This window comes from Melopsittacus undulatus, chromosome 5 (assembly GCF_012275295.1).
Source record: "Melopsittacus undulatus isolate bMelUnd1 chromosome 5, bMelUnd1.mat.Z, whole genome shotgun sequence".
NCBI classification, from domain to species: Eukaryota; Metazoa; Chordata; class Aves; order Psittaciformes; family Psittaculidae; genus Melopsittacus; species Melopsittacus undulatus.
This window is the reverse complement of record NC_047531.1, coordinates 55,042,999-55,060,632: the sequence shown is the minus strand read 5'-3', so window position 1 is coordinate 55,060,632 and position 17,634 is coordinate 55,042,999. Positions and strand designations below refer to the sequence as shown.

Below are 17,634 nucleotides of genomic sequence, written 5' to 3'. Positions count from 1 at the left end.
ACAAAGACCAAGTATTTGGAAACCCAAAGGAGATCTCTCCTCCAAACAGAGACTCCCATCTTTCAGCAACAACAAGTTCCAGATTTTATACTGACTATTTCAGAGTAATCTTTGGGGAACACAGTTATGAACTCTTCAGAGAGTGTTGTGGTCTCAAGCAGGATCATTTTTAGGGGACAGAATTTGCTCTTTGAAGCTTCTCACTGAGCCTAAGACTCCTGACTAAGCATGTCCCTCTTCTTGCACTTCCCTGAACACATGCAGAAGTGACTGAGAAGAATGAAAAGCAAGTTGCAGCTGTGGGATGTGGTTGGGAGGGCATCCATGGTGGCTAAAAGCAACACTTGGCATAGCAGGCTTTCTTTCTGGACCTCTCTCTCAACAGGAATTAAGCAGGTAAATAGGGATGCTTGGGAATAGAAAGATCTAGGGAAGCTAATAATTTTCTGTCACATTTCAGGAACAAGGTCATACCCTGATGCCTGAAAATCCTCTGCTGGGGAGCAGTCAGCATGGGGGGCCATGAAAAGGGTTTTCTTACAGGTGTCAGTGCTCTAGGCTCATACCCAGAACTCTGCTAAATAAAACCAAGCAACCTGAGGCAGTATCTTTCCAGGTTAAAGCTTCACTCATCACCATTCTTTCTCTGGAGATTTTTCTAGCCTACAGGTCTCTTCTCAGTGGCACTGCTTTCTAATCTACAGCACCAGCAGACACAACAAAGGTCCAGAGGTTCCCTTTTTAGGGAAGAAAAAAAAAATGTTCCCAGATCAAGGAGAAGCTAGCTGAAGAATGACATCAAGCTAAAACTGAGATATCCTAGGAAAGGAAAAAAGCACTTGGAGGAGGTGACAGTTTCAGATTTAAGATTTTGACTGCACTGATACTATGGAGAAAACATGTCTCTCTGTGGGCAGAGATTTTACTCAGCCAAAGGAAGGCAGAGAAAAGTGAGCTCAAGTACAAGTGATTAGTCTCATGAGGTTATAGCATCTTGCTGACCTTATTGCCAAGCTGCTAAAAACAGAGTACCTACAAGTCTTCTGGCAAGGCAGAAGAGTTGTGGGCAGATTTGGCTAACCAAGGGAAGGATGGATGCGGAAAGATGGTCCCTGAAGGAAATCCGCAGAACTTAGAGTTCCAATCACAAGCATTAAACAAACAGCCAAGAACCATATGGGAATCTATCACTGGAGATCTGGAGGGAGGAGCTGAAGGCAACATTTTTCTAACAAAGCCACCACATTACACACATAACTTCAGATAGTTTAACTGGATTGAATCAGCTAATTAGGCTGCAACAAATCAACCAAACCTGACACTTAACATCCTCTAATGCTTGAGCCATGTAAAGCAAGCCAAGAGCAGAGAGGAAAAGGGTAGGCAAACAGAAAGCAACATGAAGAGAGGAGGCAGTAGGATACATACATCCCCTTTCCTCAGAGTAGAGGCATCCCATACTGAAAATAAAAAGAAAATAAAGAGAAGGACTTTCCAGGAGGAAGTCTTCACTCAGAAAGACATGTAGCTAAGGGGAGGTCAGAAGTAGGGTGGGGAAACTTCAGGCAAAATTTGAGCAAATGTCCATCACAGGGATCTCCAAAAGTACGTTGGGTCCCATCACAGATATTCATGCTCAGAAATTAACTCTAGAGGGTGATGAGAAACTTAAATAAACCCAAAATGAAGGGCACTCATCTGACCTTAGTGACTCCCCTCAGGTCTGCCTGCCTGTTCATATTCCAAATTACAGCATGCAGAGCAGTGAAGGGACCAAGATGCAGCCTCCAGGGCAAGAGTGGCACAGCCTGAGCCACACAACTAGTGTGCATCATGTGCTCTGTACTACATAGGCACAAAGTGATCTGATAGACATCTTAGGGCCAGCAGGAAAAGTTCCTGTATCTTCACTGACCTGGTGATATAGAGACCACCAAAGAAGTGGCATGTGGGTATGGGAGAGAAGAGATGTAAGGGGGTACTGGCCCTGCAGGGCCAGAAGAGGTATTTTTCAACTTATCTACATCTCCAGGAAAGATTTTAAAAGCCTCTCAGCAGGAAGAGAACAGTTTGTGAAGCAGAAGGGTTTAGAACTTCCATGTCACATAGTTTTTAGCTTCAGAAGAAATGTTTCAATTAAAGTCACCGTTGTATTTTTTTCTTTCCCACTGGGATGACTGGGTTTATTGGGGCAGGATTAAGGCTGATTAGGTGCTACGGGAGGGGAGATACTCCAGCTGGGATTGAGCTCACATAGCAGGCTGGGTGGGGTCAGCAGAACAGAAGTGCCCTGAAGCATGTGGGATGTATGGAGAGCTCAGTCTCCCCGAAGAAACACGGGTGAGCATGTGTAGCATGGCTCTGTGAGTGATGGCATCCCCAGGTAGGTTCCTGCTCCTCTTACAAGCCCCAGGGGCTCCTGGGGAAGCTAAACTAGAGCAGCTTGCAGGGATGGCCAGGCTGTGAGGAGGTGCCCCAGGGTAGCATTGTCCTTCAGGCATGGTCACTTTCTAAAGAACAACTAAACAAAGTGATTGCTATATACAGAGTAAGCTGGTCACTTAAAGACACTTCAAAAACTGGCCTTTCTAAAACCAGCTAGGAGTGTGGTTTCTGAGGTGCTATTTTGAGCATGCTGTCAAAACAAATCTATATCCACAGATGAACTGACTGACTCTTCTTGTCAGGACAACTACCCTTTTAGCAGTGGTTGAACCACTCCTAATGCAAGGTTTCAAAAACAAGAGCAATATTTACTTGATTTGCTTTATCTGTAGGAGGAGAGTGGAAAGACTGGGTAGATATGAAAGTGACCTCTTGAAATGATCCTTCTTTGTCCTACTAATGCCAGGGCTGAGTACCGGCACTCAGGGTTGACTGGGGAATCATAAACATCTGATTCACACCATGTAATAGAAAAAAGAAAAGTTTGAGCAAGGGCTAAATCCTCCCATTTTGGCCAATCACTAAATGCTTGATGGCAAGTGAAAACAGTCCAAGGTTTCAGGCACTTTTCTCTGTGACATCTGGTACCAGCCATGGTCCCAGACAGACCCCAGACTGCAGGTCTGACCAGCCTGGTGTTTCCTTTATTTCTAGACCCTCAAGCTATTTGAGAACAGAGAGGCCCAACACAGTTAGACACACAAAGAAGGAAGCAGGAGTGGCTCAGTTGCAAATCTCATGTGCAAGGATGGTGGTGCCCATTAAACAGAGATGTGTGTTCGTGTTGTGAAGGTCCTTACCAGTTGCACATGTGTGCTTGTGTGTGTGCTTGCATGTGTGTAAGCATTCAAATGCTTTTCACTTAAATAGGCCAAGTTTACTCTTATAAAACACATCCTGCTGTAAATTAGAATAAGTAGCTATTCATAGGCAGACTGCAAAACAGGAGGGGTTTGTATGTGCCATTCTTTAAGGCAGCAGCAGCGCTTTAAAGCCTCTTTTATAAGTTGTGGCAAATGGGCTCCCAGCATGCTCCTTACACCGAGTCAGCATGTAGATGCTGACTGGGGCACAGGAAACAACATTTTGAGGGTGTGCTGAGGGGTTGGGGGACAGATACCAATTGCTACACTCAACAGTCCACTTAAAATTGGTGTCACCTTTCTATCTATCCCTAGAGAGATTAGGATATCACATATCAAGTGGTGCAGGTGCAGAATGCCAGAGACTCAGCTTCTTGGGAACTGACTGAAATCGGTTACTGCCAGTTTCCTTCAAGCCTGCTGCATAGATTTCTGTGTCCTTAACAGCAGACTATTTAGCTCTGGTAAATGCCATGTTGCTTTGTAATCCCTGTGCCATGACAGTCCCCTCCCATACTCATGGTCCCAAACTCTCACTGCCCTTTGTCTTAAGGTTGTGGTGCCCTTATGCTGGCTTTTACCGCCATCCCACCTTCTGGGAGACAGCAGGGCTCAGGGATGCCTCCACAACTTTTTGCCTTCTAAATATTTTGGTGTGTCTCCATGTTGGCCAGCTTCTGCTCTGCAACAGAACATCTCCCTCCTGGGTTTATATAATCCATCATTGTCACTGCTTCTTGCTCCACATATTTTAAATGCACGGACAAAGACACAGTCATCCCTCCAGCAGGTACCTGCAGTCATGTTTCAGTCAAGCCAGACACTAAATGATCCAGGCCCCTTTACAGTGCAACTGTTATGATAGCAGTTGCTCATTTTCCATTCTCCAAGTCTGTCATGGTAAGTAGGCTGGAACAGAAAATGTCATCTCTCTGTGTGAAATTCAGTCCTAGTGAAAACACTGAGAGTAGCCATCTACATTATGAACTCACGCTGGTTGTAATACAAATTCTGAACACTGGCAAGGTTGGATTCAGCAACATCTTGGACCAAAGTTTTTCGCTAGACACAGACAGAATCTTCTTCCAACACTAAAAACAAGACAGAAACTATGATTTTTGATTTGACAAAGGAGTATAGTGATATCTTTGGCTGTGGTCTACTTGCAAGATATTGACTCAGTAGGACATTTTGGCCTCCGGATCTGATACTTTGGGACAAGTAACTTAAACTGAGATCATATGATGAGATGAACTCCTAGATGAATCAAAGAAAGTAAGTATTAAAACATCTGTTCTTATGTTTAACTTTTCCAAACCCTTTATGAATTACTTGTTTCCAGAAGCTCACCAACCATAGGAATACATAGTCTCACATTTAATTGCCTGCACAAATCCTGCAGCATCACTTAAAACAGAAAGCAAAAGGTGCTTCTTAAATGAACATGTAGGCTTAATGGTTTTTAATGCCACAGCAGCTGATACTAGTTGTCTGCTGCTGGTTTGGAAACCAGTGCTTCTCACTGGATTCAGTGCTTCCTATTCAAAATAAATGGTATGAAGTTGAATCAACCTCTGAGGATGGTAAAAGCAGTCTAACCCAAAAAGCCCACAGCTGGAGAGCTGTCAGTCTTCTCTCACCTCCCAGCTGGTAGTGGGTTTCAGAGCAGCTTCTCCTTCACTGATAATGTGACTGCCATTTAAAAGAAAGAAAGAACCTATGTAAGCTGTCTATACTGAAGGGTTTTGACATTGGCCTTTCAGCAGAGACTGTTCTCTAGACTACATTATTGAGCCAAAGTGCACAAGATTCCTGCTTAGTTACCTACAGTCTTGGCAGACTTTTAAGTCTGGTTTGATCTTTGCATTTCAAAGCTTTTCCTTACACGCTGTTCCACTGCTCAGCTGTTGGGAAAGAAATACAAAGGCAAGTCCTCACTCCAGCTCCCTCCTCCTCTTCAGGGCTGCAGACACCTGTGTTGACACGCTGTCGTGGTCTCTGCTGCACTGTTGCAGCTCTCAGCAGTACTGCAGCACGAGTGGCATGGGGCTGCCATGACAGACCCTTCTTCCCCGCAGCCAGGCCTCTGCCTTCACCAAGGTCTCCAACTCATGCTCCAAGCGGGGAGTAAGCACCAGCACTTCTCCCACTGCCTGGGCACCACTTCCATGCCCCTTGCCTTCTTCACTTCAAAAGCACTGTGGGAGGGCACTGGCTGTCCACCTGCCAATGTCAGTCCTCCACAAGCCCAAGCCTCATCTATACTACTTACACAGGCTGCTTCTGGGCTGGCAGCCATGTTGATCTCTAGGCTGCACTGTGGGGTTTGCAGCACGGCTCACCTTTCCTACTATAACATGAGATGGCAGGTCCTTGTATCAAAAGGGCAAGGTTTTGTTTCAGTTTGACAGGGTTAGTCAGTGGTTTCTTCAGACTGGTGCAGGGCCTGGCCACTGCCAGCTCCTCTCCCTGAGGGCTTGTGATTCATCAAGGCAATGGTTCCTTTGCTACCCTGAAGAGGTTAGGGTTCTGCTTTCCCCCAGGCATTCACATGGTTCCTGCCACCTCCCTTTAGAATCTCTGCAGGTGTCCACTGGCTTCCTGCGGGTGCTTGCTGAGGTGTGCTGGTGGTGTGCACAAGCGAGGCCTCACAAGGCAGCCAGTCGAGAAGAAAGAGGCAAATTCTTCGTGCTCCATTTGTAGTTTTGCTCAAAAGGCCCCGGAGCTGCTGCCCGCTGAGCCTGCGTGCTCCTCTCAAATCCTGGCTTCCCCAGCTGTCCTTCTCTTTTGAATGCTGCACTCCTGCTCTTTTACTATATATTTTTTGTAAATTGTATTTTGCACCTTCAATAACACCCTTCAATAAAGCCATTCGGCTGCTTTTGCCCCCTTCTCAGCATGGCAGCTCTGGTCAGATTCCTCCTCAGGGCAGCTGCCAGCGTCAGCCAGGACACAGGATGCTTTAGCTCCAGCAGATTCTTTGGGCAGTACAGGATGGCCAGTCCTCACTTCCTACACTGAGTTAAAAAGTGGGAAAGTTAATCTTTTCTAGCACAGCTGGATTGACTGCAAATATCCAAATATACATTTGAGCATGTTGTAGGGCTGAAAGTTTGGCATTGCCCATGCTGAGTTAAAACTGCAGACCTGAGAAACCAACGAGAACAAGGCAACATATTCGTATGTAACTTTGTTGGTGAGGCATTCTTATCTGTACAGATTTGATAAAAGCAGAACCACCTCTCTACGTGTGTTCATGATCTCTGTTTAAGGAATGGGGGTTTAGGATTGCCACACTCCAGCCCATGCTGTTCAGCCCTAGCTCAGCAAGGCTGGAACTTGGCTTTACACGCTCATGTAGCTCCAGAGTTCTTCATTTAGTTACTTGTAAAGTCACTTCCAACTTCTAGCATTACCACAGCTGGAGAAGAATTAAATCAGGCCTGTTTTGTAACTTCTTTATCAAGTGCAGGGAACAACCAGGCTTGTTTTTTGTACCAAGGGTTCATTTTGTGCTTGTACAACTTTGTTTTTGGCTTCGTATCCACATTGTGTCCCTTTACTTTACATTATGGCATATCTCCTGTTGAATGCACATTGTGCATTTAGCCAGAGATACAGGAACTAATGCTGTCCTGTCTCATCAGAACTTTTTTCTCCTGCTTTGTTGTGCTTTGCCTGTTTTCTTGCTACTTGTGCTAAGAACACAATGCCCTCAGAAAAAATCTTGTTTCACTGCATGTACCACACCCTTTGTATCTGTGCTAACTCTAGAGACAGGCAAAGCACAACGTGAAGGTATTCAGGCAGCTTTGGCCTCTGCCAGCTGTTTGTGTATTTTATATATTTTTAATTGTACACACTTCTGTTTGTCCCCAGCTTCATTCTTTCATGAAGAAAGCCTGGCATTCGCTTGATTTGCAGCCATTCACTTCTTCACAACCATAATCCTGTTGCATAACAGCCTTTCTGTAACTTTGGTGCTGGTTCTACCACAGAACATTGTTTTAATAAATGTTATTTACATTTTTCAGGGTAGCTAGAGGGGGTTTTAGTTTTAATTAGCTGAGTAAGAGAGCCATGAGTGATTGTACAGACACATAAAGAGCTGCTACCATCATCTCCTAGATTCTTACCCATGGCTCTTGTGCCAACATTGCTAAAACAAGGCGAAAATAGTACATTAGGCCCTTGCAGGCAAAAATTCTTTGAAAGAGGAATCGGTTAAACTGTTGCAGTGTGTATTGTGTCTGGAGTCCTCAATAGTTTTTTTCCTTACCTGATGAATTGCCTCAGCCAAGGGCAGAAAGTCTCTTTTAGATTTGGGAGGAGTGAAGAGAGTGCCCTCCTGCTATCCTCCCCCAAGCAATACTTTGGCAAGGGAGAAGCCAGGGAGGTTCTTCTATGGAAACACTGCCTGCTGAGAACCATTTCAATGAACTACAAAGGCTCCTTCCTCCCCCATCTTGCTGCTGCTTCCTTCTCCATCCCTTCCTAACCCTTATTCTCAGCACAAAAATAAATGAGAACACCCCCTGCTTACGAAACCTGAAAGGAACAAAGTCCAAGGGACAGAGGAACATCCTAGAAAGCTCTTTATGGAGGGACCTCACTGAGTTGCTCAGCTTAGGACATCAACAGGAATGTAGCTAGCTTGGATGGCAGTATAACCAGACAAGGCATTAGGCTTGCAGTGCTTGCTAGTAGCCCTGCATCATTTTTTGAATGAAAACAATGCTTTGGATGCTTGCAGGAGCTCGTTCTATTGCAAACAGACTTATCTTTCAATGTCAAAGGAAGGCTTTATTTGGTTACAGGCCAAAAGTGGGTAAAAGACTGATGCATCCAGGCTCAATTTGGCACAGTGCTTCTGGGTAGCTACAGCTGGGAGTAGTGGTGGAGGGGAGAAAAGGAGCATGCCTATACTGTTGCCTTGTACTGCTAGGTGCTGCTTTACCATGGGGAACAGAATCTCAGATTTGCCTACAAACATGATCTCTGATACTGGGCTGGGCAGGATCTATCCAGGACATCCGGCAAGACAATTCATGCTGTTCACAGCTCTACCTGGAGTCAATACTGGCAATCTTCACATTCAATATCCTGCTTGTCAGACACTGTATTGCCACTACTCTCTTCCAGGATCTTAACCAAAAATCTTGAAGAGATGAACACAAGGCTTTTGAATGTCTTCATTAGCACAAGCCTGGCCTTTCACAGAGATAAACTTTTCTACTTAGAATGCTGAGATCACCCAGAAGCAACCTCTTATGTGTAAGAGTGAGACTGGCTTAAACATTATGAGTTGAAAGCAGCAATAGTCGCTTTATTATTTTCCCAAGAGAGAGCTGCTTCTTTTCTGTGCACAAACTAGTAGCTTAGCAGACTATAGTGCTCATGAATGCCTGTCTAAACTCATCGGGTTTAGGAACTTCCACTGACTTCAGCAAGACATGGTGGATCAACTTGTATTTGCACTTCCTAGGGCACACATTTCCATTGAAGATCAACTAGCTCATTCCTCCCTTCTCAGCATTGTGCCAGTTAAACACGAATGACTAAGCCCAGAACAGCTATCGTATTTCTCACTGATCACAGCTACCCACACTACCCCTGTCTAGCACAAATTCCTGCTGACATCCGAAATTCTCTTTTAACAAAGTGAATTAAATAGCTTCTCTGGTCTGTAAGGTTTTCCTAGTTCTCCTGTGCTCCTGTTACCATGAGTGCAAACCTTTTCCACAGCTTTAGGAACATGAAGGCTGGGTAGAGGTATGGGGTGCAGTTTTTCTCAAAGTCATCTTGGTGGTGGCAGTGGGGGGAGCTGTCCTGTGCACCCCACCCAGTTTCAGCTAGCTCCATACTATTTATACAGTCAGGAACCACAGACCATCTGCAAGATGCTTAGATCTCAGGCAAGCCAATAGCCACAGTAATTCCAAGCGGGTGGATTCATACTGCACAGTATGAGTTAGAGCACATCTTCTTTATCCCATGGGATAATGACAGTTCAAAAGCTGCGTATGTGCAAGCAGGTAAACTGAATTCAGGTGAGAGCACAAAGTAGAAGAAACAGACTAAGGACACTCAGTGGAAGAGTTCACAGCCATCTCAAGAACAAAAGCACAGTCTTTGGGCTGCCTTCCCAGTTAATTTAAAATTAATTCCGTGCCTAAAAAAAAAAAAAAACCAAACAACAAAACCAAAGCAAAACCCAAACAAACAATAACAAAGATGATTCTCATTTGTACTGACTATTTCTGACTACTATAGGAAATCTCTTGCCAGAACTTTATATGTCCTTCACCATGCATTTTCCCATGTGAGTGATGGTTTATTTGAGTTTCCAATGAGCAGACACAGACTGTGGGGCAGAGACGGGACAAGATTAACTTGATGTTAATGGAAGAGCTTTGGCCTGAAGATGAAAAGCAGTAGAGAACTGCTCTTGCAAAGCATCTGTTTTTTCTTCCTCCCTTTTGGTAGGGAATTAGTCACCATCCTCACACAACAGCAAAGCAAGTATTTGTGTGCATTTCTGGAGCGCTTAACCATGTTGCAGATAGTAACCATAATCACTGTATTGTAGTTAAGTAAGAAGAAAGCCTGTTCTTCTGTCCTAAGAATTACAAAACTCTCTAACCATACACAACTAAACAGTCTTACACATACCCACAACAACACAAATCAACAGGTCTTACCAATGCCTTTAAAGTGGAATTAACAGATGAGACCTTAGGGTACTTCTGTCACAGTAACATTGAAAAGCGGCTCTTGGTCACACACCAATGGATTCTGGATGAGCAGTTTCTAACCCAAAGGCTGAACAGCCTAGATTGGCAAGGCAGAGACTGGCTGAAACAAAGTCTCACCACTCTGTACCTCAGCTCCCTGGCTGCAAAATGGAATATGCCATAAGCAAATTGCTAAAAGGTCTTGGTGGAAGTCAGGGAGACCTAGAAATTGAAGCCACATTTTCTGATCTCTATCCGGTGCCTCTGTAAGACAGATAAGGAACTCTGTATCTAAATTATTAATATATTGTAAAAATTGCAACTACCTCTTTCCACCACCCTTGAATTTCGCTCTTGTAAACTCTTTGGGTTTTGATGTGTAAAGAACATGCCAATATATCACTTGAATGCCTTTGAAGAAATGAACTCAGCATAGGAGGACAGTGCTGGGGGGGATAATCATAAACATTAATGCTAGCTTAGCCTCCATAAGCTGCCTCTGCTGGACTTCTCTAGTCATAATTAAAAGCAGCCAAGTGAGGTTTCTCCTCGGAAGGCCTACTGAAGGAGCCCATCTTTTCCCTCTGGCTGCAGAGGCAGGGCAAGGAAAAAGGCTTCCCCAGGCTAACACCAGGCTTTATGAAATCCTCCTGTTGAAAGCAGGAGAATGCAAGGATTGTACAGCATCAAAAGTAACATCTGGATGCTACTGATGGAGGAGTTTATTTTCGTTTAGGCTTGTATCACCTGGCTGTGGGAGTGGGAGAGAATCTGGCACCGAATGTACTATGTGAAGATTGGGATGTCTCTTGCATTCTTCATGCCTGCCTCTTGCTGGGAGAATAGATGCCCTGTGGTAAGCGATTGAGCTCCTTGGGAATTACATCTGCTGCACAGTGCTGCCAAATGCACTTTGCAAATAAAACTCAATTGTTCACTTGCCAAATTCACTTGTGGGTGAACAGACCACTCTACGATTGACCCATTTTAACTTGCTGCTCTGGCCAGGTCTAAAAATAAATGGATCATTCAGAGAATATAAAATTAACAAGTCTGTATTGGGCAAAGGACTATTATTTTCCACAAAGAGAAAGAATTGTTTTGGCTATCTTCTACGTTTATCCCTTGAGCAAGACATATAGACTTGCATGAGACTTAAGATAATCCCTACAAGCAGGAGGAAGAGTATCTTACTGATTATTACTCAGAGTACCTGGTATGAACACTTGAGTCTTTCTGATATAAACCACAATTATTTGACATTTATGTATCCTACTGAATTACTTCTTGAATGATAACAAGGTTGTCACCAGATCACACAGCAATGAGGTCCTTTACAGCAACGTCTTATGATAAATATGCCCTGGGTAAGGATCAGGAAGGTTTTGGCTGTGTTTCCTCCTGCTTCCCCCTTTGAGACAAAGGTGGGTTTGGTTAAAGGAGAAAATAATTTGTCTGGTCACATACTCTTCTGACAGAAGTAGCTCTTTCAGAGAGCCTAGACGCCCTGTGAGGTCTGCAGGGAATACAGATGGGCCTATTACAGTGTCAAGCTTTCCTGCAGATCTACAGCTTTCCACTGACAAATCAGCTCTGCAGTGCCTTCAGCAGACAGTTTACCTTAACCAGCCACCAGATAGCAGACCCATACAGAGATTTTCCCATTCCTTTCACATCATGTGCTGAGCTCAAACCAGCTTATAGTGTCTGATGGAACAGCACAAGAGAAAACAGGAATGTCAGCAATTAAATGCTCCCTGACTGCAATCACAGGAGCCTCAATCCCTGAGCTGATGGGGTGACAGACAGGGTAGCAGCTCCGCTCTTAAACTGAGCATAATTTGTTCCAGCAAGCTCACCTGAAATGCTGGAAAGGAACAAACTAGATGGGTGAGTTATCTCAGCTTCTACCCATGCAAGTTTTCTCAGTTTTCTTCTACTTAGCCTTTGCAGAAAACTGTAGTGTTCCCAGACCACATTAATGACAGTGCAGTGGAGAGGAAGTTATCTGCACTTCCTCATCTGGACAAGTTCAGTCCTGCTTTACTTCAAGTACTTACTGCCTTTAAGATACCAGATCCCACTATCTCGAATTTACATACTTAAGCCTAACACATTAAGTAAGGAGGTGTACTATGTATGGCCACTCCTCCTACTGAAATTTGACCACAAGCAGCTCTATGGATTTTATTCACATTTATGGGATTCTGTAATTTTGCTGCTACACTGTTGCTAAATATCAGTATCATGAAATTACATATTTCAGGATTCCCACATACATGGTCCCAGACTCTGAAACTTTCAGTCCTCTCTTAAGATTCTTTGCCTTTTCAAAACCAAGAGTTAAAATGAATGAACGGACATGGCCGACTTCACAGACACTATATACACACACATACAAGGAACTGTATTTCTACAGTGCTGCTTTCAAAAATTCTCATATTTTTGCCAATTCCAGGAGAACTAGAGCTGGGAGGGACAGCATGGGGAGGATTTCTGAAAATCCAGTCCAGCTTAGAAAAACCTTTAATTACCAAGCAGAGCATTTCACTACCATTCTTTTGCACCTTTTTGTTGCAGGCACCCATCTCTTCTTTACCAACCTCTCTTCTTATGGGACATGCCAACTGACAGGCTGGAGGGCATGAGTTTCACTCCAGCTTTTTAGCCCTGAGTTTAAATATCAGAGCACCTCATCTCAAGAGAGGAAAGAGACCCTCAGCTGCAATTGATCTCACACTTCCCATTTGGCTGCCAATAGGATCCCACCCCCTTCTCTCCACTCTTCCCCATGCAGATACCAAGGGAGAGCAACCCAGGCTGCCTAGCAAATGCCACCCTGGAAAGAGCTAAACTTCACTGCAATCCCAATTCTTCCCTTTGATCAGCCACACTTTCCACCTAAGCCTTGAAAATGGAGGGCTGGTCAGGCTTGGCCCAATCAGACTTTGTGTCAGGGGAGGCAGAAGGGCAGGTTTTGAGAGCAGACCCTCACACTCTCTTTCCCCTTCTTTGCTTCAGCAAGTTCCCACTGCCAGGAGTCTCAGTTCAACTCTTCAGTCTGAGAATCGAATCTCTCAGGAGAAAATGACACTAACCATTATTCTCACAGTTTTATTTGTAAAGGACATAGCATGAAAAGCTGTATTTCAATGTACTTCAAAACCTGAAAAACTCATGTCAGTTTGTGGTATGTACGTTAAAGTGCTTGATATAACAATACTTTTACTCATGTCGTCTTGAAAATTACCCAGTTCTTATTCAGTTAGTAATAATGTAAAGACAAAATATACTTAATGGAGACATTTAAGGATCATTTTAAGCTATACAGGGCACATTTGTACATTTCAAGTGTAACATACAATATTTCCCCTTAAGATGCGCACCTTCACTTGACTGAAAGAAGGAATTTTCTCAAATGTGCCATTGCGCAACCATTCTAAAAAGACATTTTTGAACAATGATATCTAATTACACAAACCAACTTGGAATAAACATGAGTAGATTTCTCACTAAACAGTAGAATTTCATTCATTTCAGAGAATTATAAATACACATTTTGTACATAGTGAGGCATTTGATTCTCTGACTCCCTCAAGTTACCATGCTGGATGTTAGTATAACAGGACGATGCAGACTCAGACACCTGCAGATGGGTATTGGATAGGATTTTTTCTTCTTTAAGAAAAAGCAGACACCAGAGAGCTTTGGTCTTTTCCAAGTTTCCCTTTCTCAACCAAAGAAGGTGCTTTAACACTGAAGTAAAAACTGTTAGCTTAGAAGAATCCTGATGGGTTTCTCACCGTCCTAGTGGGTAGAAAAACCTTAAGTCATAAACCTTAGAGAAGAAAATTCATGGTTTCCAAGAAACAAAAGTGGTCTACTAAGGAAAAAAATACAGGGTAGAATAAAAATTCACTACGAAGAATCGTACTTCCAAAGTTGTCAAATAAGAAGTCTTCTAGGAATCTGAGGCACTCAGCTCTGCCCCTTTTGACATATCTTAGGGTGTGTTTTATTGCCTACAGGGAAATATTAAACATACATAATTTTTATTGTAAATGATGTGAAACCTGACAAAACCAAACAAGTCAATACTTGCTGAAAATGCCGACGTGAAGTTATGTTAAAGTTAAGTGCTAAAGGTTCCTTAATGTAGCTTGAAAGAGGGGAAGGTCCTGTTTTGAACTTGAAAATTTCTCAGGTTTTGACTTGTTTTAGCTTAAGAAACACTTTATTTAGTTATTGCCCTTTTCTCTGTGTGTGGTTTGTTCATCTATGTTTGACCTTTAGAGGTGCCAGTATTTCTACTTTATCCTGCTTGCACTTAAACTGAATCATGTCAGATGAATGTTACAACTGCTGAAGACCTAAATAGTCTTTGGAGAAGTATGCAGCCGTGTACTTTTGAGAAGTATCCAGCTAGCAAATGCAGATGATGCTGCAAAGAAATCCAAGACTAAAGAGGTTGTTATTTCAGTAAAATGAAAGTCACTTAGACTGGTTTGGGCTTGAAAAAAATCATGTATAGCAGTAATTAGACATGAAAGGCCTGAGTTGCAATAGAAATCAAAACATCCTAAGTAGTCATTACCAAATAATGCTGCCACATGGTTTCTGGTGCTAAATGTGTAATTTATTGATAAAGTACTAGGGACACATTTTCAGTTGCTGCTGAAAGGTTGTCATGTCTCTTCTGCTGACTTTAAGCAGAATTGCCTGGTCACACTGAAAAGCCTCACACCTCAAATTTCACATTTCTGGAAACGCAAGAGAGATGTCACACATCTGTGGGCTCTGGCTTCTAACTCATGACACCATTCACAGCCTTTACATTAGTTACTCACACCCACAGCAGTGACATGGCAGTGCTGCCTACAGTATTTAGGATGAATTCAGTCAGTTTAAGGAAGTACAAGCCCAGGTGGAAAGAATGGTTATTAAAAAGTGGAACCCTCATAAAACTCAATGACTCCCTGACAGTATTGTTTTTCTTCTTTCTTAAAAATAAAAACCCCTTCTATAGCATAAAACTCTCCCTGTTAATGAAACAAAGTCACATGAAGAGTTTTCTTCTGGCTGGGAATATGACGTGAACCTTTTACACTAAAGCAAGTGCTGTTGTAAGAACTGGACAGCAGAAGGACCACAGGAAAACAGAGAAGCTTGGCAAAAGGCTGGGGAGAAAGCAAACCCTGATTTTCTTCCTCTTTCCTTTTTGTTAGCTCTTATTCTGCTCTCCGACACATGCAAACTGTATCAAGACCTGCTACTGCCCACCATTCCCCTCCTAATGCCGCTTGAGAGCACAGCGCAAAGCAATAACCTCACAGTACCAGTTAGGGCCTTTCCCAATCCACAGCTGACAGCGAGACATCCACAGAAATCTGCTGCCAAAATGGGAATAAACAAGTGAAACAAACACCTACATTTAAACTAACCTCCAAAAACTGAAACCAGATGAAGCCAACTATGCCCTCAGATCCTTCCAACTCCTATCCACAAGACAGAAAACATACCCTGCATTTCCTGCATGGTATCCTCAAGATGATTTTAATGTAATCTCTTGTTAAATATTTAGCATACATGATTTCAGTTGATCCCAGTTCCTCTTCAAGAGTTGTATCTATATATACACATTTTATTAGTAACACATTAACTGGAAAGAGTGTAGGAGAAGAGCCACAAAATAGAAAAGTAAGACTCTTTTTTCCCCTCCTTTTGCTTTCTTCCCCCTCCCTATCTATTTTTTTAGCTGGATAATCTAGGGGAAAAAAAGGAAAAAAGAAAAAAAGTAGCAATCAAAGATCCCTGTACTTCCTAGGAGCACTTACTCTGCGGGATAAAGGAAGACTTGTAATCTGTCAGCATTTCAAAACCAGCTGATATAGTTCAGTAGCACAGCAACATTGGTGTTTGTGGCTCTACAGCAATGATTCTTCTCAAGTACAGCAAGAATTTGGTATGAACCAAATTCCTTAACATGGGGGAAAAAAAAGTCATCCACAACACAAACTGGCTGAGGGTGAGGGGGAATCATCAGAACATTTAGATAGGCTAGGGATACACCAAGCGAGTCAAGCAAGCCATCGTTCCCCATCTCAGGCTGCAGCAGCACCCCCTACACAGGTCTCTCATACTCTCAGGCTCTGAGGCTGACAGCAGTCCTCCTCGCCAGTGTTTGAACATTTCAATACTTGTCTCCCTTTTCGGAGATCAACAGAAGTGACACATAAAACCTAATAAAAAAACCCCATGACAACTCACAACTTCCATGCACGGAATGGCTTGAGTCTTTGAACAAACAAAGAACTAAGAGAGCCCATGTACAGTAGGGTAAGACAGCATATATGCTTACAACATTTCCAAGAGTGAGACAATCACAATGGCTACATAAGGATATTTGCTGTATTAATTTGCAATACCTGAAAAAAGCCCTGCTGAGTTTGCGCTGTATTTACACATTAATTGGCTTCTTCCTTGCAAGCAAGTAGCGGCATCCCTTCCCACCTCGGTCCTTCCCTCCCCTCAGTCCTTCCCTGGGTTTAAGCTACTCATAGTCAGAACAAGAACATTCAGTCTAAGAAAAATTTCATAGAGTAGTATAATTTCTTAAAGAAGATAGCATATTTACACACATCTAACACATGAAAATACTCTATTTTATACTAAATTTCTGTTTCAAATAAACTACAATACTGCATCTTAGCTTTCTGCAGCTTTAGAGGACAGTCCCCATCAGGCACAAACTGGGCTTCCCACTCCTGCTTCAGCTGGCAGCTTTGCCTTACAGTGGTGCACTACCATCGTGTTCAAGTCCTGACAGGTCTCCAGTTGTGGTTTGCTTGCTTGGGAAAGGAATAATGAAGTTCTCAGCAAAGCCATGCTAAACATCCACTCCTTTAATGAGAGATCCTTCTAGGATGATATTGAAATCTTGCAATGTCTGTAGGACTCGGATAAGGGAGTTGACAGTCATGCGGTCCCGTAGGAGAGCATTCTCCTCATACATCCTTGTAATGGGCGGGCACTCTGCCAGCAGTGGGATCCACTGAGAGAGCAAGTGGTCCCTGCGAAGAGGATGAAGGAAATTACTTAGCACCAAGTAAACAGATCTCAAACATCATAAATTCTCCAAGAATACAACTCAGAATACGCAGACTCTTTTTGAGGGTGGTGCATGTTGTTTGGACATAGAAGTTTTCTTTGTAATCATAACCCTTGATTTTGTTAATAAAACACAGGGAGCTGAACATACATATAGGGATATACATGTAGGAATACAAGTATATTGAATGAATATACATGTATATTAAATGAATACTGGATGAACATACATGTAGGAATACATGTATACTCGTATAGCTGAGCATACTGTAGGAACAAAGAGAGAAGGATATCAGCAGAACTGGACAATTGATTTTGGAATAATTCAGCAACATTTTCAGATTGGGAAGAGAGAAAATAAAGCTCATGCAAAACCAATAGACTGTTTTCCAACTGAATTTCCACATACCCAGACAGACAGGACAAAAGTGGTACTTATTTCTAGACATACCAACTTCCACCTTCCGAAATATAACCAAGCCCCA

At 43.0% G+C, this 17,634-nt stretch overlaps 1 protein-coding gene across 1 annotated transcript in view; it reads right to left on the bottom strand.

Moving 5' to 3' along the window:
- Positions 1-13,142: 13,142 nt before the first annotated feature.
- DENND5B (DENN domain containing 5B) overlaps positions 13,143-17,634 on the bottom strand; it is a 115,970-nt gene continuing 111,478 nt past the window's right edge. The window contains exon 21 of the mRNA XM_034063027.1: positions 13,143-17,112. Coding sequence (XP_033918918.1) covers positions 16,929-17,112 — 184 coding nt within the window. The 3' untranslated portion in view covers positions 13,143-16,928. The remainder of the gene's footprint in view (positions 17,113-17,634) is intronic.